The sequence below is a fragment of the Ursus arctos genome, unplaced genomic scaffold, assembly GCF_023065955.2.
Source record: "Ursus arctos isolate Adak ecotype North America unplaced genomic scaffold, UrsArc2.0 scaffold_10, whole genome shotgun sequence".
NCBI lineage: Eukaryota > Metazoa > Chordata > Mammalia > Carnivora > Ursidae > Ursus > Ursus arctos.
Window position 1 is genome coordinate 2,445,747 of NW_026622764.1, and position 25,913 is coordinate 2,471,659.

Consider the following 25,913-nt stretch of genomic DNA (forward strand, 5'->3'; position numbering starts at 1 on the left):
GATACCCTAATTTGCTGTTCTTATTTTTGGTCTCTGGAGTTACTTCCATATTCTGCTTTTTTTTTTTTTTTTTTTTTTAAAGATTTTATTTTTATTTATTCAACAGAGATAGAGACAGCCAGCGAGAGAGGGAACACAAGCAGGGGGAGTGGGAGAGGAAGAAGCAGGCTCATAGCGGAGGAGCCTGATGTGGGGCTCGATCCCAGAACGCCGGGATCACGCCCTGAGCCGAAGGCAGACGCTTAACCGCTGTGCCACCCAGGCGTCCCCCCATATTCTGCTTTTACTCAAATTTATTTTCTAGAAGCCATGTGTCCCTGTTTCCTACCAATTTGCCTTTTTTTTTTTTTTTTTAATTTTTACTTATTTAAGTAATCTCAGCACCCAACCTGGGGCTCGAACTCACAACCCTGAGATCAAGCATCGCATGCTCCCCCGACCGAGCCAGCCAGGTGCCCCCTTATTTGCCTTTTTAACAACTAGATAGCATTTGCCATGGGGGCTATTCAGTGGTTCCCCATCATTGGCTATGTTGTTTATAGCTGTTAAAAGTAGGGCTGCTGTGAATATCTTTTTTTCCTTCTGTCTTGTTTCGCTATATACTTTTCCCAAAGTGGAGTTACTGGTTCAAGGAGGAACGGTTTTTTAAATAAGATTTTTCTTCTCAGAGTTGGGTGGTTCAGAGAGCATTTACTGGCGGTGCTGAAACCCGGTGGCATTTCCCGGGTCTGTCTTGTCCGAACAGCTGAGCCAGTGTATCGTGGTCCCTTACTGGAGACTCGATTTCCGTTTCCAGAACTGTCCCTGAGCACGCATCGAACTGTCCGGGGTCAGTCAGGCCTGTGCCTGGCTTTGTGCTGACAAAGGTGAGGAAGACCAGTCCTGGCCTCACGGAGTTTGCTTCCGGGGAGGCAGACGAGCCCACAGAGAGCTGCTGTGTGTGCGACATAGCTCATTTTAGAAGGCCGGCTAGGGGCGTGCAAGGAAGACCGTCACACCTCCCTGGAATGCAGGCGTGACTCACTGGGGGAGGATGGCCCAGAATGAAGTCTGAGCAGAGGATGGATGGTGAGGCGCGAGGGCAGAAGGACATCTGGGCAGAGGGGCGAGCGAGGCGGGGCTGTGAGGGAGCCTAGGAACCCGCGCTGTCCTGCTCCCATGGGCCGGCAGGGGGCCTGCGGTGAGGGGGCTGGCAGGGGGCTGGAGAGGTGGGGGCTGCTGGGCCTGGAGGACCTACTGGGGACTTGCACTTTGTCCTGTGGACTCTTGGAGCGCTCGAGCTGGGCTCAGTTCCGTCCAGTGGAGGACACAGCCAGAGACGGGCCTGCGGGCGGGGTTGGAGGGAGCTCCGCCCCGGAGAGCAGAGTTAGTGCGAGGTACCCAAAGAAACGCAGACTTGGATACAGAAATCTGGAGCTTGGTCAGCTCAGGGCTGTGGTATCATAAAGATATGTTTGGACTTTGCCCTACCTGGCACAGAGCACCTAGAACCCACAGAATCTAGTGAGAGAGAGTGTCTTCTGTGTGCTGCTAAGATCACGGCTGGGCCCCTGGCGAGCTTCAGGTTGGGGCTGGGGTCCCAGAGACCCAGCCACGGCGAGAGCTGGGAACTTTCACCCACTACTGCTAGCATTGAGCTGATTGCCAGTGGCCAGGGATATAATCACCTGTCCCAAGTAATGAAGCCTCCATAAACACCCCCAAAAGGAGGGGGCTCAGTGCTTCGGGCTGATGAACACAGGTGGATGCTGGGAGGGCGGCATCGGAGAGCCTGGGAGCTCCACCCCGTGCCCTGTGTGTCTCCTACATCTGGCTGCTCCTGAGTTGTGTCCTTTCTCATAAACTAGGGATGGCAAGTGGCCTGCTTTCCTGAGTTCTGTGACTCGGATCAAACCCCCAAATTTAGACTCCATGGCTGGAGTTCGAGTAGCCAGGGGACCCCGTGGAGGCTGGTGTCTGAAGGGGGCAGTCCCGTGGAGCCTGCACTGACCCGGGAGTTAGTGTCAGAATAGGCAGACTCGGGTTGGATCGTGGACACCCGGCTGCCACCGGAGAACCAAAGTGGCCGGAGTTGGAAAAGGTGCCACAACATTTGGCGTCAGAAGACACCGCAGGCTGGAAGCGAAGGGTGTAGGCTAGCATTCGGGATTCATCAGCGTCCCTGCTGCTCTCTGTCTCTGCCCCTGGGGTCAGGTGTCCCCTGGACCAGCCAAGGCCCTCGGGGCAAAGTGAGTCATCCCTTTGTGGGGAGCGAGGGGTCCCCAGGCAGGTCAGATGGCCGACCCTGCAGTATCCTGCGTGTGGAGTGCAGGAGGAGGGGCCTGAGTTTGGAGCTGTTTGTCCAGGGCTGTCTGACTTCCGTGTGGGCTCAGCCACTCGTGGGGGGCACAGCCTTTGGATTCTAGAGTGAAGCTTCTGAGCAAACAGGAGGAAGAAAGGAGCATCCTCTGATCCATGGGTGGGATGGATAGGGAGAGGCGGGGGCAGGGAGCTGTGCTGTTCTCTGGAGTGTGCTGGGATGGTCCCTATGGGGGGACCCTGAGGAGGGGGCCAGGGTCGTCGCTGGGAAGGAAGGCTGACCCCAGAGGTGCTGAGCAGGAAGACCTGCTTTAGGGGGCCCTCCATGCAGGGTGGATGGAGCTGGTAGCAAGCAAACCGTGGTCTCTGGCATAGTGAGCACAGAGTTGGAAGGGACACCACGGAGGGAGGCGTTGGTCATGGAGGAAGGTGACCCAGGTGAGGGTTTCATCCGTTCTCTGCCCTCACCCTCAGCGGGGAACTGAGACCTCACACCACTGTCTCTGTATTTGATGAATCAGGCTCTGCTGTGAATCTTCAAACTCGGAGGTGGACGTGCGAGCTGCAAGCCCTGCTGGGAGGCTGGAGGCAGGGCTGGCGGGCAAGGAAAGGGGGAGGGGCTGAGGGGCTCTGGTGCGGGCGGGGTGGGGGCCGTGAGCCCAGCGGGTGAGGATGGGGATGCGGCACAGGGTAAACTCGGCAAGAATGAAGTTACTTAGATGATTTCACAAATGCCACGAGGAGCGGCGCTTGTTCCTTTCAAGAGTTGTATCATACTTAGCCTATGAGCAGGTTGGTGGAACTGGCTGGAAGGTTCTCTATGTAGGGAGCGTTTTTTTTTGACATCTGAAAATTTCCCTCCTCGGCACTTGGCAGGATGCTAGCGTGGCACTGAAGGGTCGTTCTCAAGTATCTCTTTAAGATGGTCAAGGGTGCCTCTGAAACCTGGCTGTGAGCACACCTATTTGTTTCTTAGTGTCAGCAAAAAGGCTGTTTTTTTATCTAATGCAACCTTTTTAAGTGATGGCGAGACTCTTCGTGCCATCTGCTCCTGCACTTGCTTTTACAATATTGTACATTATAATATTACATTTTTCTGGATCCCTTGACTTCAATGTGTGGCACAGGGCTAAGCTTGTCAGGGAGGACTTCCGGGGCGAGCACCACGGGAGGAATGGTACGTGTGTAGGAAGAAGTGGGATGACCATGTCAGAGTGACCTAGGCCGAAAGGGTTCTGTCTGTGCTGCGGGAAGAAGGCTGGCCGCTGTGGCTGAGTGCCGAGGGCCCTGGGGGAGAGGCAGCTTGAGATGGTTTGTGGTGGTCAGCTGGACAGTGACCCAAGATCGACAACTGAGACCGCATTTCAGCACCCACGTCGTGCAGTTCGTTTTTCGGGGAATGAGAGCCGTGCTGTCCAGATACTTGGAGTGACCCGTTGGTGAAAGAGTAAATGTAAAAGCTTTTGTTCTGGAATATGATTCCACTCTCTTGTGCAAGGCCAGCAACAGATTGGTAGCCCACTTGCAGCTGCCTGCTCCTCAGCGTTTCCGAACCATGGCCTCTGGGCTCGTGTGCGTCAGCTGGAGAAGCCGCGTGTGGAACCGGGCTGGCGTGTTTGGGCAGCGTTGGTTTGTCATACTCCCCCTTCCAGAACTAGAGCTGTGGATTCTAGAGTCTCTGTGGGGCCAGGAAAAGTCTGTAAAAGAAGAGGATTGGGGCGCCTGCATGGCTCAGTCAGTAAAGTGTCTGCCTTTGCTCAGGTCATGATCTCAGGGTCCTGGGATCAAGTCCCACGTTGGGCTCCTGGCTTTTCAGGGAGTCTTCTTCTCCCTCTGACTCTGCCCCTCCTTTCTGTTCATGCTCTCTCTCGCTCTCAAATAAATAATTTTTGTTTAAGAGTCTTTTTTTTTTTTTAAGATTTTATATATTTGACAGAGAGAGAGCACAAGCAGGGGGAGCAGCAGGCAGAGGGAGAAGCAGGCTCCCCGCTCAGCAGGGAGCCCGATGTGGGGCTCAGTCCCAGGACCCTGAGATCATGACCTGAGCCAAAGGCAGACGCCTCACCAACTGAGACACCCGGATGCCCCTAAATAAAATCTTTTTTAAAAATATATAGAAATGACATTTTCTACATAACAGAAAATAGGCATAAAGTTGGAAGACTGTGAAAATAATTGAAATTCACATCAGAGATAAAAGGCTAATTTCTTTCATGTAAAAATACTTCCTCCGAATCGACAAGAAGCACTCTGCCAGTCGGTGGAGCAGTGGGTGTGGTGATTACTGACTGTTAACATGAATGGCTCCTGAACATGTGAGGAGACACTCAGGCTCCCTCGGAGGAGAGAAGTACACGTTAAACCTCGGGGAGAAAGCCATTGTTAGCTGCCACGTTGCCAATGTCCAGAAGAGTGCCCGCTGCGAGGTCGGGGCTCAGTCAGGCTCAGACCGGCGCACCCTCCGTGGGGGCGGCAGGTGGCCCACCAGGCTGTGAGCACCTGCCCTCCGACCCGCAGTCTGGCGTCTGATCTGCAGCTCAGAAATGGACTGGCATGTGTGTTACCGCAGATGGAAGAGGGCATGAGGACGGGCCGTGTGTGCAGCGCGCTGTGTTCAGGAGGGGGTGCAGATGTGTCTGGGATCCGGGTGTCCTGTCTCTAACAGAGGCGTGAACACAGCATCGTCCGTTCACACGGTCGTCTTTCCCAGATGCACACGGGTCCCTGTTGCAGTCTTGGGGGTCATTAGGTGGGATCCTCTCTGTGTTGCAAAGCAAGCCAGAGGCACAGAGGCTCATTGCCTTGCCCACGGCCACATGGCTGAAAAGTCACTTTGTTCACCAGGCTTACTTATTTAGTAAATGTCCAGTGGTCGCGGTTTCTAGGATGATTGCCTTTCTGGGGCCCCGGGTGGGGCTGGAGGTGGCCTCTCACTTGAGAAGGTGTGTTGAGCTGCAGTGCGTTGGCTGTGGAGCGGAGCTCTGGTTCCGGGGCCAGAGGAGCAGGAGCTGGAGTCCCGTCCCCTCACCAGCTGCACGGTGTCCAATACTTGTTGTGCTTCTGGTCTTGGAGCATTTTTTTCTGCTGAAAAGTAGACAATACTTCAGGGAGCCTGGTTTTGTGTGCCAGCGCCCTCAGCCCCTGGGGCTACAAGAGCGTGCCCCCAAATGCCCCGTGCTCGGAATGTGACATCTGTCTCTGGGGGTTGCCTGTGCCCCTGCGCCCCAGCCCAGCCACCTGCCCGTGTTTGCACCTGTTTGCACCTGTTCTGTTGCTTCCCAAACACTTCTTAGAGAGTTCCTCATTCATGTGTTTTTGACAGGTTTTCTTGCTGCCCCAGGGGCAGGGATAAGGTAGGAACCCAAGTTTCTGGTTATGATGTAGAAAACACTGAGCTAGCTTCCCCTTGCCCTAGAAAAGCAGAGGCTTTTTTGTGTGTTTGGGGGTTTTGTTTTGAATTATGTAACAGAAATCGTGACACTGTTTATTCCTTTTTTGTCTCTAACCAGAAAACGGGGTCAGTCAGCCTTTGTGACTAGCTAAGTTATTAGAATGAGTTTGGGACCTAAAACGAAAGGTCCCTCGCGGGGGGCCCGACCTGCTGACCGGCTCGCCTCGTGTTTCTGCAGATGAACGTGTCACCAGCTTCTCTCGCCAATCTGTATGAAGAGGATTTTAAACAAGACATGGCAGCCTTGAAGGTGAAGGGCGTTGCTGAGTCTTCTCGCAGCGAGGGGGGGACGTGAGCACTGAAAGCCGGTGTGGCCGACCGACGCCTTTCACCCGTGGAAGGTCATCTCTCCTTTGCTTTCCATCAGGTTCTCCCCCCGACCGTGTACTTGAGGGTAACTGAAAATATTCCTCAGATCATTTCTTTCATCGAAAGAATCATTGCTAACGGGCACGCTTATTCGACAGCACAAGGTAGGGGTTCTGTCACTTCCACTGATCCTTGGGTAAATACCAGTGGGATTTTGAGAAACTGGACATGTGCTTGCGAGTTGTTGGAGCTCGCCGAGTGATCTGCCGTCTTTACGGCTTCGCTGCCTTTTCCCACCAAGGTGCTGGACAGTTCCCTAACGCATCCGGTCCTCTGCCCCCTGCCGCCTGGTCTCCCGCTGGCCGCTCCCTGCCTAGGGTTGTCCCTTCGGCCTCCGTCACCCACTGCTGACTGGTGACAGCCCGCGCCTGCCCCTGGCTGGGCCTGGTCACGTCCCTCTGGCACACTTCACTGCTGACGGCTTAGGAGACCCTGCTTCTGGCCTGCCATTTGCTGCCACCCCTGTGGCCCACAGCCACGCCTCCCGCCTTCCAGCCCTTTCCACCCAAGTCCCACCCTGCTGCGCACCCCGACTGAGCTTCCACCCTCCCGGGACGTTTCTTCTCCGCTCAGGGCTGAAAGCAGACTCTAGCCCACCTCTGGTGCCTGTGCTGTGCCCGTTGGCTGCAGCCATGTGCCGCCCTAGCTTGCTGTTCATGCTCTCGTGTTCCGTCGCTGCTGGGATCATAAAAACCTTTCGTTTCCAGTGAATGACCCACTAACATCCCAGCCCAGAGTTGGGATACGTGCTTCTTGTAATGCTTGTTGCAAGTAAATAGCAAAGTATAAAGCCTGATAACAGACACGGTTCCTGCGGGTTACTGGCAGTAAGCCCCCTCCCTTCAGAGGTCCTACCTGCATGCCAAGGTCCCTGCGACGGGCCCAGGTCCGCAGATGCGGGTGCTGCCTTTCTCAGTCACCTGCGCATACACCAGAGTTTGCAGTTTCCTTGCTTTACCGTATTTGCTATATTTAGATTTTGTCTCCAAGAAAAACTTGTTTTTAAGGGGATTGGGTGACTGAACTGGAGTTTTCCCTGAAAATACAGGCATTTTCCCGCTGCCATGAAACATGAAATGGGACGAGCAGCCCAGAGTAACGCTCACGGGGCAGAGGGCCAGACTTAGCAATAGATTTCGCTGCTTTATTGCTTTATTACGATGCTTTATTGTAAGTTTTTAATACTGATAATGTAAATATAATCAAAATAAGGTGACATTAACACAAACACCATTAATTTGGACTTTATGACAATTCCATAAAAGCTGGGTTGTGATTTGAATTTTGAACTCTTTGTTCAGCAAATTGCTAATGTGAACAGAGGTGGGGAGAAACGTGTCCTCCGTGAAAGAGAGTTTTCACAGTGCGCCCAGGCCCGACTCCTGGGACAGCCGCCCCCCCGCAGCCCCCAGCTCCTCCCTAGCGTACTGGGAGCTTGCGCGTGAGCTCTGGGTGATGAGGACGGCCCCCGGGGTCCCGCTCCTCAGTTGGAGGGCTTGAGGGCGGAGCAGACTGTCTGGGCTGAGAGCACAGAGCTGTGTGTGGGCACGTGGTGACTGCTCCCGAAACGGACCATCCCAGCGTTGGACACGGATCTTACACTTGGGTTCTCAGTTCCAGCCCTGGATGTTCGTGGCGCGTCCACATGCGTGCTCTCATAGAACAGCGGTGCTGGCGTTCATCCTGATTTAGAGACGGGACAGGGGCCACGTGAAGACCAGATGCCATATCCTGTGTTTGAACGCTCACTACTTGTTAGCTGCTACGCTTACATAGACACTGATATTTAAGACTGAGAAATGAATTCTTTTTTTCTTAATTTGCAGTAATTGTTCATATTCTTTTTTGAACTGATTTTTCTTTATTTAAATTTTGCTTGTTAACATACAGTACAGTGTTGGTTTCTGGGGTGGAATTCGGTGATTCAGAGAAATGATGACTTCTTCATGACCTTTATAAAACAGGCAACGTGTACTTCGACCTGCAGTCGGTAGGAGACAAGTACGGCAAGCTGGTCGGTGCGGTCCCCAGTCCGGTCGGAGAGCCAGGTGGGTGGACCCCAGCCTCCCGCCTCGGGTCCGGAGTCTGAAGCGCAGGCTCGGCATCTCAGGCCTGGGGATGGCGCCAGGCCGTGCGTCCCAGCTGTGTTCTAAATGTAACTCGTTGTTTCCAAAGCGAGTAAGCTTGTGGAGTGTGACCTCCACTGGGCAGGTTATCAGTCTCCTCCCGCCAGCCAGGTCCTCCGCTCTTCTCCCTGCGGAGGGCACTTTTGCTGGGCCGCGGGCTTCCCGCGGACACACACGTGTGCTGTCACCTTTTAACACTCTTTGCCATCTTGCTGTCATACTCAGGTCCAACTATATTTTGCCGTATAGTAAATCCCTGTAGGTATTTTACCATATATTACAATCCCGGTGTATTTTAATTTATTCCTACATTCTCTCCTGTTCCAGTGATTGTTAGATTGAAGTTATTTTTATGGAGAAGAAGTACGTATATAGAAGTAAATTTAAAATGGTTTTTTAAAAAATTTTAAATTAAAAATAATTTTAAATTAAAAAAATACTATTTAAGAGAGCCAAATAAAGACAAGCAAAAACTCAAAAGACACATTGTCCAAGTAATTTGTCTTTAGCCATTATATTCTCTATAAATGATGCCATTTATTTTTCCATTTCTTATTTTTTAAAGATTTTATTTATTTGACAGAGCGAGCGCATGAGCCGGGGGAGCGCAGGCAGAGGGAGAAGCAGGCTCCCCGCTGAGCAAGGAGGCCGACGTGGGGCCTCCCGAGGACCCTGGGATCATGACCTGGGCTGAAGGGCTGAAGGCAGACACTTAACCCAGTGAGCCACCCAGGTGCCCCCATGATGCCGTTTACATTTAATTACTAACAGTATTATTTCCTCAGAAGTGGTGTTTGTTACTCTTACTCATAAGTACCCTGCTCCCTCCTGAAAGACCAGAACCGAGAACCGCTAGACTGCCCACGCGTGTGGGTTTGCTGCTGTGCCCTGGGAAAGCAGGGACACATTCTAGTGTCAGCAATGCTTTTGTGTTTTAATAGATTTTAGGGGACGCCTGGGTGGCACAGTTGGTCAAGCGTCCAACTCTTGGTTTCGGCTCAGGGCTGATCTCAGGGTCATGAGATCGAGCCCTGTGTCAGGCTCCTTGCTCAGCGGGGAGTCTGTTTGAGAGTCTCTCTCTCCTTCTCCCCCTTCCTCCACTCTCTCTCTCTCTCTCAAATAAATAAATCTTTAAAAAACAATAGACTTTATTGTAGGGCACTTGTGGGTTCACAGCAAAGTTGAGGGGAAGGAGCAGCGATTTCCCACATTCCCCTGATGCTTCTCACGCACAGCCTTCCCTGTTCTGAATGTCACGCACCAGAATGGGACATCTGTCACAGCGGGTGCACCTGTATGGACACATCTCCCCCCGAATCCAGCACACGTGTGGTGCTGTGTGTTCTGTGGGTCGGATAAGTGTGTAATGCTGCATGTCCCACACAGTCGCTTCACTGCCCTCTGATCACCCCTGTGCTCTAGCTGCTCAAACTCCCTCCCTCCTCACCCCTGCAGCCCATGGTCTTTTACTGTCTGCATAGTTTTGCCTTTTCTAGAATGCCGTCAGGTTAGAATCATACAGTGTGCGGCCTTTTCAGACTGGCTTTTTTCACTTAATACACATTCAAGTGAAAATGTGCATTGAAGCCACCAGGTCCCACCGGGACCCAGGCAAGGGCAGAGCCCCTTGGGGACAGGGGACGCAGCCACCGTCCATGTCTCTTTATGACTTGATAGCTCATTTCCTTTTAGTGCTGAGTAATATTCCCTTGATACAGCACCATGTGTATTCGCTCACCTGTCAGGGCATCGTGGCTGCTTACGTTTTGGAACAGAGGGAGCCCAGCACTGGCTCGTACAGTGTGTACCATCACCTCACCCTCCTCTTCTGGGTTCTCTTGCTCCTCGAATGTCACTGACACTCTGGTAACTTTTTTTCTCTGTGTAATTGTCTTTTGGGGGAGAAGTTGCTCTGAAACTCATTCGCTGGCACACCTAGCTTTCTCAGGAGGAGAGTAAGGAAGGCAGACAGCTCAGCTCAGTGCATCCCTAGGAAGAAGGGTCTGTGTTTGCTAGGTGGAATCTCGACTGTTCTGCTTGCTGAAACCGGTCTCACCTCCGTGCTGAGACCTCCTGCTCCGGCGTGTCTTAGATAAAGGTGTGGGGTGGTCCGTCTGGCCGTCACGTGGGGGGAAGAGGAGCGCGAGGTCACATGCAGGAAGGAGCAGCGTCTTTGGGATGTCTTGGCCATGCTGCGTGGGTTTGCCTGTTGTAGATTCTCGCCCCTGATCGATCATTTGCTGTTGGCAGTTGACTCTGACAAGCGGCATGCCAGCGACTTTGCCCTGTGGAAGGCAGCCAAGCCCCAGGAGGTGTTCTGGACCTCTCCTTGGGGAAAGGGAAGACCCGGCTGGCACATCGAGTGTTCCACCCTCTCGAGGTAAGGTTTTGTGTTCTGTGCAAGCTCGCGCAGTGCCGCACTTGGCCAGCAGAGGGGGTGGGTGTGAGCAGCAGCTGTGCGGCGGGGGCGGGGGGGGGGGGGGGGGGGGGGCGGGGGCTCTTTTTCCTTTTTCATTAAGTTTTTAGTTTTACTTCCAGTGTAGTTAACACACAGTATTGTATTAGCTTCAGGTGTACAGCATCGTGACGGCGCGCACTCCTTAATCCCCGTCCCCGACGTCCCCTGCCCCCCACCCACCTCCCCTCGGGTGACCTTCAGCATGTTCTCTGTACTTAAGAATCTGCTTCTTGGTTTGCCTCTCTCTTTTTTTTTTTTCCTTCGTTCGTTTTGTTTCTTAAACTCCACATAGGAGTGAAGTCATATGGTATTTGTCTTTCTCTGGTTTATTCGCTCACCATTACGCTCTCTAGCTCCATCCACGTTGTTGCAAATGGCAAGAGTCGTTCACGTTTATGGCCGAGTACTATTCCATTGTATGTATTTACTACGTCGTCTTTATCCATTCATCTGTCAGTGGACACTTGCGCTGCTTCCAGAGTTTGGCTAAGGGTGGGGCGCCTGGGTGGCTCAGTTCGCTAAGCGTCTGCCTTCGGCTCAGGTCATGATCCCTGGGTCCTGGGATCGAGCCCCGCATCGGGCTCCCTGCTCAGCTGGGAGTTCGCTGCTCCCTCTGCCCCTGCCTGCTGCCCCACCTGCTTGTGCTCTCTCTCCCTCTCTCTGTCTCAAAAAAACAACAACGACACAACAAAAACAAAACATAACCCAAAAGTGCAATTGCTGGGTCATAGGGTAGCTCTATTTTTAACTTTTTGAGGAAACTCCATGCAGTTTTCCAGAGCGGCTGCACCAGCTTGCATTCCTGCCCACAGTGCAGGAGGGTTCCCCTTTCTCCACATCCTTGCCAACACTGCTTCTCGTGGTTTTGATTTTAGCCATTCTGACAGGTGCGATTTGGTTTTGATTTGCATTCCCCTGATGATGAGTGATGTTGAGCATCCTTTCATATCTGTGTCTTCTCTGGAGAAATGTCTGTTCGTGTCTTCTGCCCATTTTTTAATTGGATTATTTGCTTTGGGAATGTTGAGTTGTACCAGTTCTTTATACATGTTGGGTACTAACCCTGTGTTGGGTATGTCATGTGCAGATATCTTCTCCCGTTCTGTAGGTTGCCTGCTAGTTTTGTTGATTGCTTCCTTTCTGTGCAGAAACTTTGTATTTTGATGAAATCCCAATATTTTATTTTTGCTTTTGTTTCTCTTGCCTGTGGAGACATATCTTGAAAGATGTTGCTATGGAGGGTGTCAGGGAAATTACTGCCTGAGCTGTCTTCTAGGATTTTGATGGATTCCTTTCTCACATTTAGGTCTTTAATCCATTTTGAGTTTATTTTTGTGTGTGCCATAAGAGGGTGGTCCGGTTTCATTTGTGTGTTGCCGTCCAGTTTTTCCAACACCATCTGTCGGAGAGACTGTCCTTTTCCCATTGTATATTCTTTCCTGCTTTGTTGAAGATTGACCATATAATTGGGGGTTTATTTATTGGTTTTCCGTTCTTTTTTTTTAAGATTTTATTTATTTATTCGATAGAGATAGAGACAGCCAGCGAGAGAGGGAACACAAGCGGGGGAGTGGGAGAGGAAGAAGCAGGCTCATAGCAGAGGAGCCTGATGTGGGGCTCGATCCCAGAACGCCGGGATCACGCCCTGAGCCGAAGGCAGACGCTTAACCGCTGTGCCACCCAGGCGCCCCTGGTTTTCCGTTCTGTTCCATTGATCTATGGTGTCTACTTGTGCCAGTACCATACTGTTTTGATTACGACAAATAATATAACTTGAAGTCTGGAATTGTGATACCTCCAGTTTTGTTTTTCTTTTTCAAGATTACTTTGGTTATTTGGGTCCTTTTGTGGTTCCATACAAATTTTAGAATTCTTTATTCTTTATTGTTCTGTGAAAAATGCTGTTGGTATTTTGATAGGGATTGCATTAAATGTGTAGATTGCTTTGGGTAGTATGGACACTTTAACAATATTTGTTCTTCAGTCCATGAGCACTGAACGTCTTCCATTTCTTTATGTCATCTTGAATTTCTTTCATCAATGTTTTATAGTTTTCAGAGTACAGGTCTTTCACCTTTTTGGTTAAATTTATTCCTAGGTATTTTATTATTTTTGGTGCAGTTGTAAATGAGATTGTTTTCTTAATTTCACTTTCTGCTGTTTCATTATTAGTGTATAGAAATGCAAGAGAGTTCTGTACATTGCTTTTGTATCCTTTGACTTTACTGAATTCATTTATCAATTCTAACAGTTTTTTGGTGGAGTGTCCAGGGTTTTCTATATATATTATCATGTCATCTGCAAATAGAGTTTTACTTCTTCCTTACCAGTTTGGATGCCTGTATTGCTTTATGTTGTCTGAGTGCTGAGGCTGGGACTTCCAGTACGGTGTTGAATCAAAGTGGTGAGAGGGGACATCGCTGTCTTGTTCCTGACCTTAGGAGTAGAGCTCACAGTTTTTCCCTACTGAGTATGGTGTTAGCTGTGGATTTTTCGTATATGGTCTTTATTATACTGAGGTATGTTTCCTCTGGACCTACTGTGCAGAGGGTTTTTATCACGAATGGGTGTTGTACTTCGTCAGAAGCTTTTCCTGCATCTTTTGAAGTAATCATATGGTTTTTCTCCTTTTTTTAAAAAAATTAATGTGATGTATCACATTGATGGGTTTGCAGATACTGAACCACTCTTGAATCCCACTTGATCCCGGTGAATGATTTTTTTAATGTATTGGGTTTGGTTTGCTAATATTTTGTTGAGGATTTTTTTGCATCTGTGTTTTCAGAGATACTGGCTCATAGCTCTCTTTTTAGTGGTGTCTCTATCTGCTTTTGGTATCAGGGTGATGCTGGCCTCATAAAGTGAGTTTAGAAGTTTCCTTTCCTCTTCTATTTTTTGGAATAGTTTGAGAAGAACTCATTGCTGGTGATTGGTCTGTTCAGATTTTTTCTTTCTTTCTACTTCAGGTTTGGTAGATTATATGTTTCTAGGAATTTATCTATTTCTCCTAAATTGTCTGGTTTGTTATATAGGTTTTCATAGTACTCTCTTACAGTTGTATTTCTGTGGTGTTGGTTGTTCTCCTTTTTCATTTGTGATTTTGTTAATTTGGGTCCTCTCTCTCTCTTTCTCTCTTTTTTTTTTTTTTTTTAAGTAAATTCTGTGCCCATCATGGGACTTGAACTCACGACCCCGAAATCACGGGTGTCCTGCTCTACGTACTGAGCCAGCCAGGCGCCCCAGTCCCTCCCCCCCCTTTTTGATGAGTCTGGCTAAAGGTTTTATCAGTTTTGTTCCTCTTTTCAAAGAATCGGCTCCTGATTTCACAGATCTGTTCTTTTGTTTCTTTTCAGATTCTAGATCACTTATTGCTGCTCTAATCTTTGTTTCCTTCCTTCTGCTGGTTTGGGTTTTGTTTGTTGTTCTTTTTCTAGCTCCTTTAAGTGTAAGGTAAGGTTGTTTGAGGATTTTCTTGCTTCTTGAGGCGGCCCTGTGTTGCTGGAAACCTCCCTCTCAGAACTGCTTCTGCCACACCCCAGAGATTTTGGGCCATTGTGTTTTCATTTTCTTTCTTTCTTTTTTTTTTTCCCCGTGTGTGTGTGTGTGTGTGTGTGTGTGTGTGTGTTCATTTTCTTTTGTTTCCGTGTAATGTCTCTGATTTCCTGGTTGAGCTGTTCACTGTTCAGTAGCATGTTACTTAACCTCCGTATGTTTGTGCTCGACGTCTAGTTCCATAGTGCTGTGGTCAGAAAAGATAACATGGTATGACTTTGATCTTCTTCAGCTTGCTGAGACTTGTTTTGTGGCCTAATATGTGATCTGTCCTGGAGAACATCTGTGTGCACTTGAAAAGAGTGTGTGTTCTGCTGTTTTAGGACGGAATGTTCTAATTGTATCTGCTAAATCCATCTGGTCCATTGCTGTGAGTGGGGTGTTGAAGTCCCCTACTATTGTACTACTGTCAGTTCCTTTATGTTCGTTAGTGACTGGGGCAGGCGTTTGGGTGCTCCTGTGTCGGGTTCGTAAATATCTACAATGGTTATATCTTCTGCTCGGAGTGTCCCTTTTATTATTATATAGGGCCCTTTGTCTCTTGTTACAGGCTTTGTTTGAAAGTCTTTTTTGTCCAGTGTAAGTATCGCTACCTGGCTTGCTTCTGACATCCATTTATATCACACATGCTTCTTCACCCCTCACTTTCAATGTGCAGGTGTCTTCAGGTCTGAAATGAGATCCTGTAGCCATCGTGTGGATGGGTCTTGTTGTTTTATCCACGCTGTCACCGTGTGTCTTTTGATTGCAGCATTTAGTCCATTTACATTCAAAGTAATTATTGGTAGATAAGTATTTTTGCCATTTCGCTATTTGTCCTGTGGTTGTTTCTGTAGTTCTTCTCTTATCCTTCTCTTTCTCTCTTTCATGGTTTGCTGGCTTTCTTTAGTGATATACTTGGATTTCTTTCTTTATTGTTTGCATATCTATTACTGGTTTTTGATGTGTGGTTACCATTAGGTTTGTATATAATTTCTTCTGCATATAGCAGTCAGTATTAAGTTGCTGATCCCGTAAGCTGGAACCCATTCTTTACTCCTCCCCACGGTTTACCTATATGGTGTCGTACTTTACTTCCTTTTAGTTTGTGAATCCCTAGACTGATTTTTTACAGGTATACTTATTTTTACTGCTTTTGTGCTTCCTCCTTTTCATACTCTTAGTTATGGTCTTTCCTTTCTACTCAGGGAGTCCCCTTTAATATTTCTTACAGGGCTCATTTAGTGGTCTGAACTCTTTTAGTATTCATTTGTCTGAGAAACTCTTTCTCTCTCTTTATTCTGAATGACAACCCTGCTGGCTAGAGTATTCTTAGCTGCAGGTTTTTTTGTTTCACCACTTTTTTTTTTTTTTTTTTTTTTTTGACAGAGAAAGAGAGAAAGAGCACGAGCAGGGGGAGCAGCAGTGGGGGAGGGAGAAGCAGACTCCCTGTCTGGGCTCGATCCCAGGACCCAGGGATCATGACCTGAGCCGAAGGCAGACGCTTAACTGACTGAGCCACCCAGGCGCCCCTCTTTAAGCACTTTGACTATATCATGCCACTCTCTGGCCTTCAAAGTTTCTGCTGAAAAATTCGCTGATAGCCTTTTGGGGTTTCCCTTGTGTGTAACTGTCTTATTTTCTCTTGCTGCTTTAAATTCCCCCCCCCCTTTTTCTTAAAGATTTATTTATTTTAGAGAGGGAGAGAGTGTGCGAGTGGGGGGAGGGGCAGAGGGAGCAAATCTTCAGGCAGACTCCACACTGAGTGCAGAGCCTGATATGGGGCTTGATCCCATGACCCTGAGATCACGACCTCAGCCGAAACCAAGAGTCGGACGCTGAGCTAACTGAGCTGCCCAGGCGCCCCCCAGTGTTTTTCTTTATCACTGTCTTTTGCTGTTTTAGTTACTGTATGTCTTGGTGTGGACCTCCTTGTGTTGATTTTCTTGGGGGAATCTCTGTGCCTCCTGCATCTGGATATCTGTTTCCTTCCCTAGATTCAGGAAATTTTTGGCTATTATTTCTTCAAATAAATTTTCTGACCCCTTTTCTCTCTCTTTTTCTGGGATCCCTATAACATGCATGTCATTATGCTTGATGGAGTCACTGAATTCCCAAAGGCTATTCTCATTTTGCATAATTTTTTTTTTCTCTCACCGGCTCAGCTTGATTACTTTCCATTACTCCATCTTCCAGGTCATTAATTAGCTCTTGTGCCTCCTCTAGCCTGCTATATATATTCCATCCAGTATATTTTTTTTTTAAAGATTTTTTATTTATTTATTCGACAGAGATAGAGACAGCCAGCAAGAGAGGGAACACAAGCAGGGGGAGCGGGAGAGGAAGAGCAGGCTCATAGCGGAGGAGCCTGATGTGGGGCTCGATCCCATAACGCCGGGATCACGCCCTGAGCTGAAGGCAGACGCTTAACCGCTGTGCCACCCAGGCGCCCCCCCATCCAGTATATTTTTAATTCTATTTAATGTGTTCTTCGTCTCTGCTGCTTTTTTTATCTCTCTGTTAAGGGTCTCACTGACAGCCTCCACTCTTTTCTCAAGTCCAGTGAGTGTCTTTACGATCATTACTTTAAATTCTCTTTCAGGTAGAATCCTTCTGTCTGTGTCACTTGGGTGTCTTGCTGTGGTTTTGTCCTGTTCTTTCATTTGGGACATACTCCTCTGACTCCTCATTTTGTCTAACTCTCTGTTTCTGTGTGTTGGGAAAGTCAGCTGCATCTCTTGCTCTCGAAGGTAGTGGGTAGGGCACGGACTTTTGACAAGGGGCACTGGCCCTTTGCCACAGGGGACGTGCAGCTGCTACGGAAACTAGGTGGCTGGGGCTGCTCCACAGGGTGTGTGGGTGGGGGTGCAGCTTTAACCAGCCACCCACCAGGATCGAGGCCCCACAAAACATGTGGGTTGGGCGATGCGGTGTTCGTGAGCTTTATGCCAGTCTTCTGGAAGAGGGAACCATAGCTCTGAGGCTGAGACAAGCATGGGTGGGGGGCTCAGTATAAGCAGTTGAGATAGTGAGCGTCATTCGGCACTGGTTCGCACAGGTGGCTGTGTGTGTGTGCTGAGGAGCAGGGGAGGGAAATGGTGTCTTCTAGGCCCTTTGTTTCTGGAGGCATCTCTGAGATCCCTGCCTCTCCAGGGCTGTTTGTAAAATATCTCTTTGAGGGTGGACTCTTAGCTTCCTAAACCCTCCTGGCTCTCCCAGAGCCTAGCTGCTGATTTTTAAAATTCCAGGCTTTTGTGTTTTAAAGATTTATTTATTTTAGAGAGAAAGAGAGAGTGCGCGGTGGGGAGGGACAGAGGGAGGAGAGTAGTTCCAAACAGAGTCCATGGTGAGCTTGGAACCTGACCGTAGGCTCGATCCCACAACCCTGATATTATGACCCAAGCTGAAACCAAGAGTCAGATGTCCAAATGACTGTGCCACCCAGGCACCCCTAAAATTCCAGGTTTTTACGTGTTGGGTTGTAAGAACTCATGAAATTCTGCCCCTCTCACTTTCAAAGCCAAATGATACAGGGATTTATTTTCCTTGTGTGGGCTGCCTGGCGTGATAGTGTGTTTCTTGCCCTTCTCCCCGCCACCCCACTTCCCGCCGGCTCCTTCCAGACTGCACACAGCCAGGGACCTTTTAGCTTCTGACTGTGTCTTTGCCCTTCCTACCCTCCTTGATGTGGTCTGTTCTCTCCCTTTAGCTGTGGCGTTTGTTCTGCGAGTCTTTGGGTCATCGTCTGGGTTATTCACGCGGATATGAGTATTTTCTAGTTGTATCTGTCAGACGAGGCCAGCTTAGGGTCCTCCTCCTCTGCCGTCTTCCCAGTCTCTCCCTGAACTGCCTTCCTCTTACTTGCTGCTCCCCCAGCCTGCTCCCCCAGACATGGTTGTGGATCAGCCCCACCGAGCACCACCCCAGCTTCCACTTCCTGGCTCCCCGGTCTTCAGTCCACCCGTCTTCCAGCTGTTCATCGGGAACAGCACCACACACTGGGCGTTTCTGTCTTGGGAATCTCTCTAACAGATGCTTCCGTGATCTCGATTCCCTCCAGCGACCCTCCTTTTTGTCTGCTTCTCTTCTTCTCATCTGCATGTGACCTGCTTTTTGCCTGCCAGGTGTCCCCCACTGATTCTGGGCTCCTGAGGTCACCAGTGACCCCCACTGCCAGCTGGCCATTGACTGGCAGCCCAAGTGCCTGCTCGCCCCTCGGCTTCTGGGAAGCAGCTTTCTTCTGATGTAGGGGTCTCTGCTGGGCCTCTGTGGTCTGTTCCTTTGGTACTTCCCGCGGTTCTCCCATAGCCAGATGGCCTTTCCTCGTGTGTGCCTGTGGTGGGCATACAGCGGGCAGCATACCGCGTGTGCTCTTCTGTGCGGGCACGCCTCGTTTTACTGCACTTTGTAGAGACCGTGTTTTTACCAGGTGAAGATTTGTGGCATCGGTAGCATTTGCTCACTTTGTGTCTCTGTGGCACGTTTGTGTAGTTCTCACAATACTCCAGGCTTTGTCATTATTATTCTGTTTGGTCTGGTGATACGTGACCCATAGTATGGGTGTTACTGTTGTTTTGGGGCACGTGAACCATCCATGTTCATGTGCCCCCGTGTGAGATGATGAACTTAGTCGATCCGTGTTCTGGCTGCTCCACCATCTGGCCAGTCCCCCATCTCGCTCCCTCTCCTCGGGCCTCCCTACTCCCTGAGACACAGCAGTATGGAAATTGGGCCAATTAATAACCCTCCAGTATCCTCTATGTGTTCAAGTAAAAGGAAGTCACACGTCTCTGACTTTACATGAAAAGCTAGAAATGATTTGGCTCCGTGGGGAAGGCACGTCGAAAGCCACAACGGGCCGAAAGCTAGGCCTCTCGTGCCAAACACTCAGCCACGTTGTGAATGTAGAGGAAACGTTCTGGAAGGAAACAAAAAGTGCTCCTCCGGTGAGCACGCAGACGATAAGGTGAAACAGCTCTGCTACTTGTGTGGACAAAGTTTGAGTCATCTGCATAGAAGATCAGACCAGCCGTGACATTCCCCTACACCAAACCTAATCCAGAGCAGGGCCCTGACTGTCTTCCGTTCTGTGAGGGCAGAGGCAGGTGAGGAAGCCGCAGAAGGAAAGTCTGAAGCTTGCAGAGGCTGGTTTATGTGCTTTAAGGAAGGAAATGATCCCCATAAGAGGGCAAAGTGGAGCAGCCGGTGCCGATGTAGACGCTGTAGTAAGGGACCCGGGAGATGCAGCGAGGACGGCCGGTGAGGGTGCCTGCGCCGAACAACAGATGCTCGGTGTAGACAGAACTCCCTTCCACTGGAAGACGACACCAGCTTGGTCTTCCATAGCTGGAAAGAAGCCAGAGGACAAGCGGACTCCCTCGTTAGGGGCTCATGCGGCCGGCTGGTGACTTGAAGCCGGTGCTCATTCACCATTCCAGAAACCCTGGGGCTCTTCAGAATTACGCTAAGTCTGTGTGCTCTGTACGTGGAACAGGAAAGCCTGGGAAACAGCACCTCTGTTTACAGCGTGGTTTACGGAGTATCGTAAGCCTGTGGAGACCTACTGCTCAGAAAAGAAGATTCCTTTCAAACTGTGCTGCTCGTTGACGACGTACCCCCACCCAAGAGCTCCGCCTGGAGGCGGACAAGATGAACGTTGTGTTCACGCCTGCTCGCACAGCATGCGTCCTGCAGCCCGTGGGGCAAGCAGTCTTAAAAAGTACACTCAGTGAGGCTGTGGCCGCCATAGAAGGGGATTCCTCTGACGGATCTGGGAAGTAAACTGAAACCTTCTGGAAAGGATCCGCCAATCTAGATGCCAGCGAGAACATTTGTGATTGATGGGAAGAGGTCCAGTATCAACATAGGCAGAAGTTTGGAAGACACTGCTCCAGCCCTCTTGGATGAGTTTGAGGGGCTCAAGACTTCAGTGGAGGAAGTCGCTGCAGATGTGGTGGGAAGAGCAGAAGAACCAGAGTGAGAAGTGGGGCCCCACGATGGGACTGGATCACCGCGATCTCAGGATGAAACTTGCACAGCTGCGGACTTGCTTCATATGGATGAACAGAGAACATGGTTTCCTGAAACAGAATGTGCTCCTGTTGAGGATGCTGTGACGACTGGTGAAATGGCAACACGATTGAGGATATGACATCAACTGAGTTGACGAAGCAGCGGCAGGGTTGGAGGATGGACTCAGCCTTGAAACTAGTTCTGTGGGTACAATGCTATCAAACGGCGTCACACGAAACAAATCACTCATGAAAGGCGGGGGCCACTGACGTGGCAGACGTATCGCCGTCTTGTTTTAAGAGCTTGCCACAGCCTCCCTCACCTTGAGCCCGCCACCGCGACGGGTCAGCAGCCGTCCCCATCAGGCAGGACCCTCCACCCGCACAAAGACCGCGGTTTGCCGAAAGCTCACAGGATGGTTAGCATTTCAGGCAGTGAAGTGTCTTCTCATTGTTCTGTAGACAGTGCTGCCGCGTGCCGAGTGGACAACAGTGTAGCGTAAGCATAACTGCTGCATGCACGGGGAACCCAGAAAGTTCAGTTGAGTCCCTTTATTGTGATGTCGCATTGTCGTGGTGGTGTGCACCTGAGCCCACGGGGTCTTGGAGGCACGCCTGTAAGAGCGCTTCTCACTCAGCGCTGGGTCCCGGGACCCACTGTTGTGCCTCGGCGTCGGTGCTGTGCTGGGGGGCGGGCCGTCGTCATTTAGCTCAGACCCCACAGATGAGCACGTCGCTCCCAGTGTGTTGCTCTTATAAATACCTGCAGTGAATAACCTTGTGTATGTATTTTCTGTTTGTGGAGGGGAGGGTTTGTAAATGTCCACGTATCTGATGGGTTTCAGCTCACTGCAGACATTTATTACAATGAGCAGTTTTAAAGATTAGAAGCATATAGAAAATATAATTAAGGTGAACACTTCAGACTACTGACTACACGCAAACTTGAAGACCAGCAAACCCAGTCCCCTCCAGTTGGTCAGTGTGTGGTGCTGTTTGCTGGCGGAGTCTGCGCGTGCGCGTCAGGAGTAACTGTCTAGGAGATCGCTGTGCCCCAGGCGCTGACCCAGCCTGGTTTCTTGTCGGTGGGCGCTCTTCCCCTTCCACCAGGTGGGAGGGCCGCGTGCTCCATGACCTGCCCTACCCAAGTCGTGGTCGTGCACTGCAGACCTGGGAGGGGCGCTACGCGTTCCACCACGCCTCCCCTCCTGCCCTCACCTGCGGTGATGTCGATAGGACTCTCGTGGAAACGCATCCGGGAATTCCTGAGACATCCTGAAGCAGGGCTTTGCATTAAAAACCAGTCCAGCCCTCTGTCCTACTACAGACTCACATGCGTTTATAAATACTTTTGATTTAAGAGCAATGTGGGGTATATATTGGGTTGTAAAAAGATATTTATTTTGTAGATTCAAATAATTTCTCTACGGTATGTAGAAAAGATTTTGTAAATTTCAAATGTAACGTTACCATTAAATGTTTTTGTTGAACTCTAAATAATGAAAATAGACTTCTGTTCCTTCTTGGTGTTCTTTTATTTTCAAACAGGTCTAACATAGAGACAAGAATAGAGACCAATAGAGACTAAGAATAATGAACACCATGGACCCAGTTTAGCTTTATTTTTTCAGGTAACCGCTATGCCCAGCGTGGGGCTGGAACTTGTGACCCTGAGATCAAGAGTCAGAGATGGAGGCAGCCAGGCGCCCCCACCGTTTAGCTTTACGTCCTCACAGTCAGCTTTGTTTCATATCTTTGTAAAAATGAATCAGTCTTTACAAATGGAAACAAATGAGGCCCTTTTGCTCTCCTCCCTGGTCCAATCCCTCCGGCCTCACGCTCCCTTCGTGCTGTTTGAACTTCAAGGACTCAGAGACTCTCTCAAGCCCGTCACCAAGGATGCACAACAGCGGCCTGGCACGTTTCTGCCACGCCCAGTGTGGACGTGTCTTTCCAAAGCCAGGCCGGTGGGAGAGGAGTCAGCAGGAAGGTATCTCAGTGAGGCTGTGGCATCTTTGGAAATGTTGATTTTTGGGACACCTGGCTGGCTCAGTTGGTAGATCCTGCAACTTGGTCTTGGGGTTGTGAGTTCAAGCCCCTCATTGGGGATAGAGTTTACTTAAAAAAAAAAAATTAGAAAGAAATGTCTATTTTTAACCACGTTTAGAGAATTCATGAGTGTCTGCACCCCCAGCCCCACTGAGCTCTGTGCGGCGGGGGCAGGTGGCGGCCTTGGGAGCTCCACGTCCGCCCGGGGTGCCCTGAAGCCCACGTTTTCACCGTGCTGACGGTTTCACTGTTGTCCGAAGCAGCCTGGCCCATAGGTAGCAACTCTGGGGACAGAGTTACCCAGGCTTTGAGTGTCTGGGCAGCTCCATGGTCCCCAGCAGCCCTGCTGGTTGTAGGGTGCAGTTTGGGGGACATGAGGTTTTTCGGGAATGTGCAGCATTGAAGCAGAAAAGCCGGCAGCTAAATGTGATGCTTTGAGTTCAGTTACCTTGTTACTCACACTCGATCACTAAATAGTTATATTTTCAAAAGCCATAGTAAAAATTCTCTTGATTTTATAGTGCTCTTTTGTTAAAGTTGGAAAGCCACTAAACTTTACCTGTTGATAGAAGAGGTAATTTTGTATGTTTTTAAAAGCATATATTCAGAACAAAGAGCGTAGGAGAGATTTGTGGAGTAAAAACTTCAGTTTCTGTTGGCATCAGTGCAGTTACCATGCATGTTGATTAAGCTGAGACCCGTCTGCTGGCTGCATAAAGGCTGATGGTTAACCGTGAAACTGCTGTGTGACCTGAGCCCCGTGTCTGTGTCGCCCGCAGTCTGGTGTTCGGACGCCAGCTGGACATCCACTCGGGCGGGGCCGACCTAGCTTTTCCGCATCACGAGAACGAAATCGCCCAGTGCGAGGCCTTCCATCAGTGCAGGCAGTGGGGGAATTATTTTCTGCATTCTGGTAAGTCATGACTTCACGGTAACGTGTTTTGTTTCTGCTCTGTTGATTCTCTTTATTGGTGAAACAGCTGCGTTTGCAGACGCGGGGCTCCGATGACAGGTGAAGAGGCAGAGTTGTCTGGCCCGTGTCTGTGCTCAAGGCAGCTGGATGTGAGCCTCCCCGGATCAGAGCTGCGAGTGCACCTTTTTGGAAGGAAGTGTGGGCTGCGGGGAATGTGGGAAACGTTTTCCGTGCCGGGGGTGGCGTCAGAGACAGAGCTCCGCCGTCGGACATTGCGCCTCACTCGGTTCCCGTGACCCTAAGCCCTGAGGCTGCTTGGCCCAAAGTGTGCCCACTGCCACATTTCCCTCCCCACAAGCCCTCCCGGGGGGCGCCCCACGGCAACTGCTGTGCCTTGAGACAGCCCTCGGTTCCCTGAGACGCCAGGCCCACGTCTACACTGACTACGGGAGTCTGGGAAGAAACAAAGCAGGAGGAGTGCGGGCCGAGCGGCTGCTTCTGGCGCTGTATCCGCTTCGTGTCCCGGGCAGATCCCACCAGAGGCCGAAACCCCGTCTTTCTGCCAACAACGCGGCTTGCCGGCGGATTCCCGAAAGAGGACAAAAGCCTGATGGTCCTGCTTTCATCTGCGCTGGAGCCCCCAGGGCCAGCAGGGTGGGCGCTGCCCGGGGCTCCAGAGATGACCCCCAGGGCCCGGCATGTGCCATTGTCTCTCTGTGGCACGGGGGCCGGAGGGGAAGGCAGACGCAGAGTAAATGTGCACAGCCCGTCGGGCGGACACCCTGCAGCCACCGAAGCGCCACGTCCCGTCTCAGACGCGGGAACACGGCGCCTGGATGAGCCATCGGGCTGGCTGGAGCTTGACGCCCGCACGCCCGTCGTGGCCGTGCTCCTGGGACACCGTGTTCTCCGCGCGCCTGTCGGTGAAAGCGGGCCTGGGGGTCCGCTGACACCCACCTCCTTCCCACCGCGGTGCTGCCGCTGCGTCCTTAACGACCAGTCTAGACTGTCAGGACAGCGGGCTGTCCCTCATCCCACGGCCACCTGGGGCCGGGAACGGCTCTGTCTCCTGACGAGCCAGCCTCCTTACTGAAGTAAGCGGACGGAAGAGAAGTAGTCAGATGGGTTTCATTTTCCAGAGGTGGTCAGTTTTAAAAATGTTTTATCGTGTTTGGTGTGTACATGTTACATCGAGTTACGTGTGTAAAGTTATATTTCGCTTGAAAGCCACATTTTAACCAGTTCTCAGCGGGCTTGTTCTCGGAGCACCATTGTGCTCGATGTCCTGTCGTGTCAGGAGAGGGGAGGCCCCCCTGGAAGTAAACTGTATGAAAGCACAGCCCAGGGAGCCCCGGCTGGGATGGAGAAGCCCCTGACTAGGGTCCCCCGTCTTTCACATACATGGGGGTGAAGGAATGCCAGGCTCTCGAGAAGCCCTTGAAATCGGACTGCAGCGGGAAGTCGAATCAGTCCTTCTCAAAGACTGCAGTGCGGCACGTCCGGAGTCCCGCAGATGTCGCTGGGTGCCTGGTGTGCAGAACCAGAGCTCTGGCCTCTCCGGGACTGAGGACGCCGTCAGGCCGGTGTTTCCAGGGCGCAGGACGGGCGCGGCAGGGGGCTGCCCGCGGGGGGGCATGGCGTAACCTACGCCCGCGAGCAGGTACGGCTGTGGCTTCCCTGCTGGGGCACCGTCCTGTGGAGCGCGGACGTGGGCATTCGCCTCCCGCAGAATGGTGCATGTGAGGCCGGCTCGCGGTCCCCGCCGCCCCTTTTCCCCCAGCTCAGAGCAAATCACCGTTTCTGTTTCAGGGCATTTGCACGTGAAAGGCAAAGAAGAAAAAATGTCCAAATCGCTGAAAAACTACATTACTATTAAGGTAACGGTGCACCGCTGCTGACCTGTCTGGAGGGCTGCTGTGCAGGGCGACCCCAGGTCTCTGACCCCCGGCGCTCCCGGCCCTTGTCCTCCGGCCCTGACAGGCTTTCCTCCCACCATGTTTAACTTACTGTTTCTCGTGGTAAAAGCGCGTGGCGATAGTCCGGCATTCTGGTTCTCAGCCGTGTCCCCCTGCCGTCTGCGGGCTGGCGTCCCCACGGACGTCTGTATTCAGACACTCATGCCTCCTTCTTCCCTGACCTTTGCCCGCACGGCTACCCTGAGTCCCACTGGCCCCTTTCCCTGTCCCACCGCCCGCCTGCCGGCCTGTGGCTTTGGACCTTCGCTGTGCGGTGGGGGTGAGGGGCGGCGTGAGTGTCCACGCGAACAGAAAACGTGTGAACTCACAGGGGCACTTCAGACACTTGGCTCATCTTTGGGCATGTAAAGCCAAATGCAGTTTTAGTTGCAAATATTAAAATGCAGGGACAGTTCTCAGACCTTCATCCCCTGCGCACGCGGGCACCGGAGCCCTTCCCACCGGATTACATACGGTCGCCCCTGTGCGCGGTCTCACTGAGTCACAGCCTCGCGCTGCCTCCGTCCCCTCAGCTCCCCTCCTCCGGGGGCGTTCGATCATCTCTCATCATCACAAGGGGGCTGAGCACCAGACAGAAGGTATGTTGAGGGAGAGGGAGACCACGTCCACGTAATGTTCACCCCAGCATCACAGTTGCCGTAACTGCCCTGTTATTGTCATTAATCCCTGGCCTGAAATATACTTAAATGTTCTCCCAGGCGTGTTTGTCCAGGGAGACAGTAAACAGAGGC

At 50.9% G+C, this 25,913-nt stretch overlaps 1 protein-coding gene across 1 annotated transcript in view; it reads left to right on the forward strand.

The window, feature by feature from the left end:
* The window catches only part of CARS2 (cysteinyl-tRNA synthetase 2, mitochondrial), a 40,980-nt gene that overhangs the window by 4,442 nt on the left and 10,625 nt on the right, over positions 1–25,913 (forward strand). The window contains exons 4-9 of the mRNA XM_026493605.4: positions 5,928–5,999; positions 6,117–6,222; positions 8,083–8,166; positions 10,495–10,624; positions 23,073–23,206; positions 25,016–25,083. Coding sequence (XP_026349390.2) covers positions 5,928–5,999; positions 6,117–6,222; positions 8,083–8,166; positions 10,495–10,624; positions 23,073–23,206; positions 25,016–25,083 — 594 coding nt within the window. The remainder of the gene's footprint in view (positions 1–5,927; positions 6,000–6,116; positions 6,223–8,082; positions 8,167–10,494; positions 10,625–23,072; positions 23,207–25,015; positions 25,084–25,913) is intronic.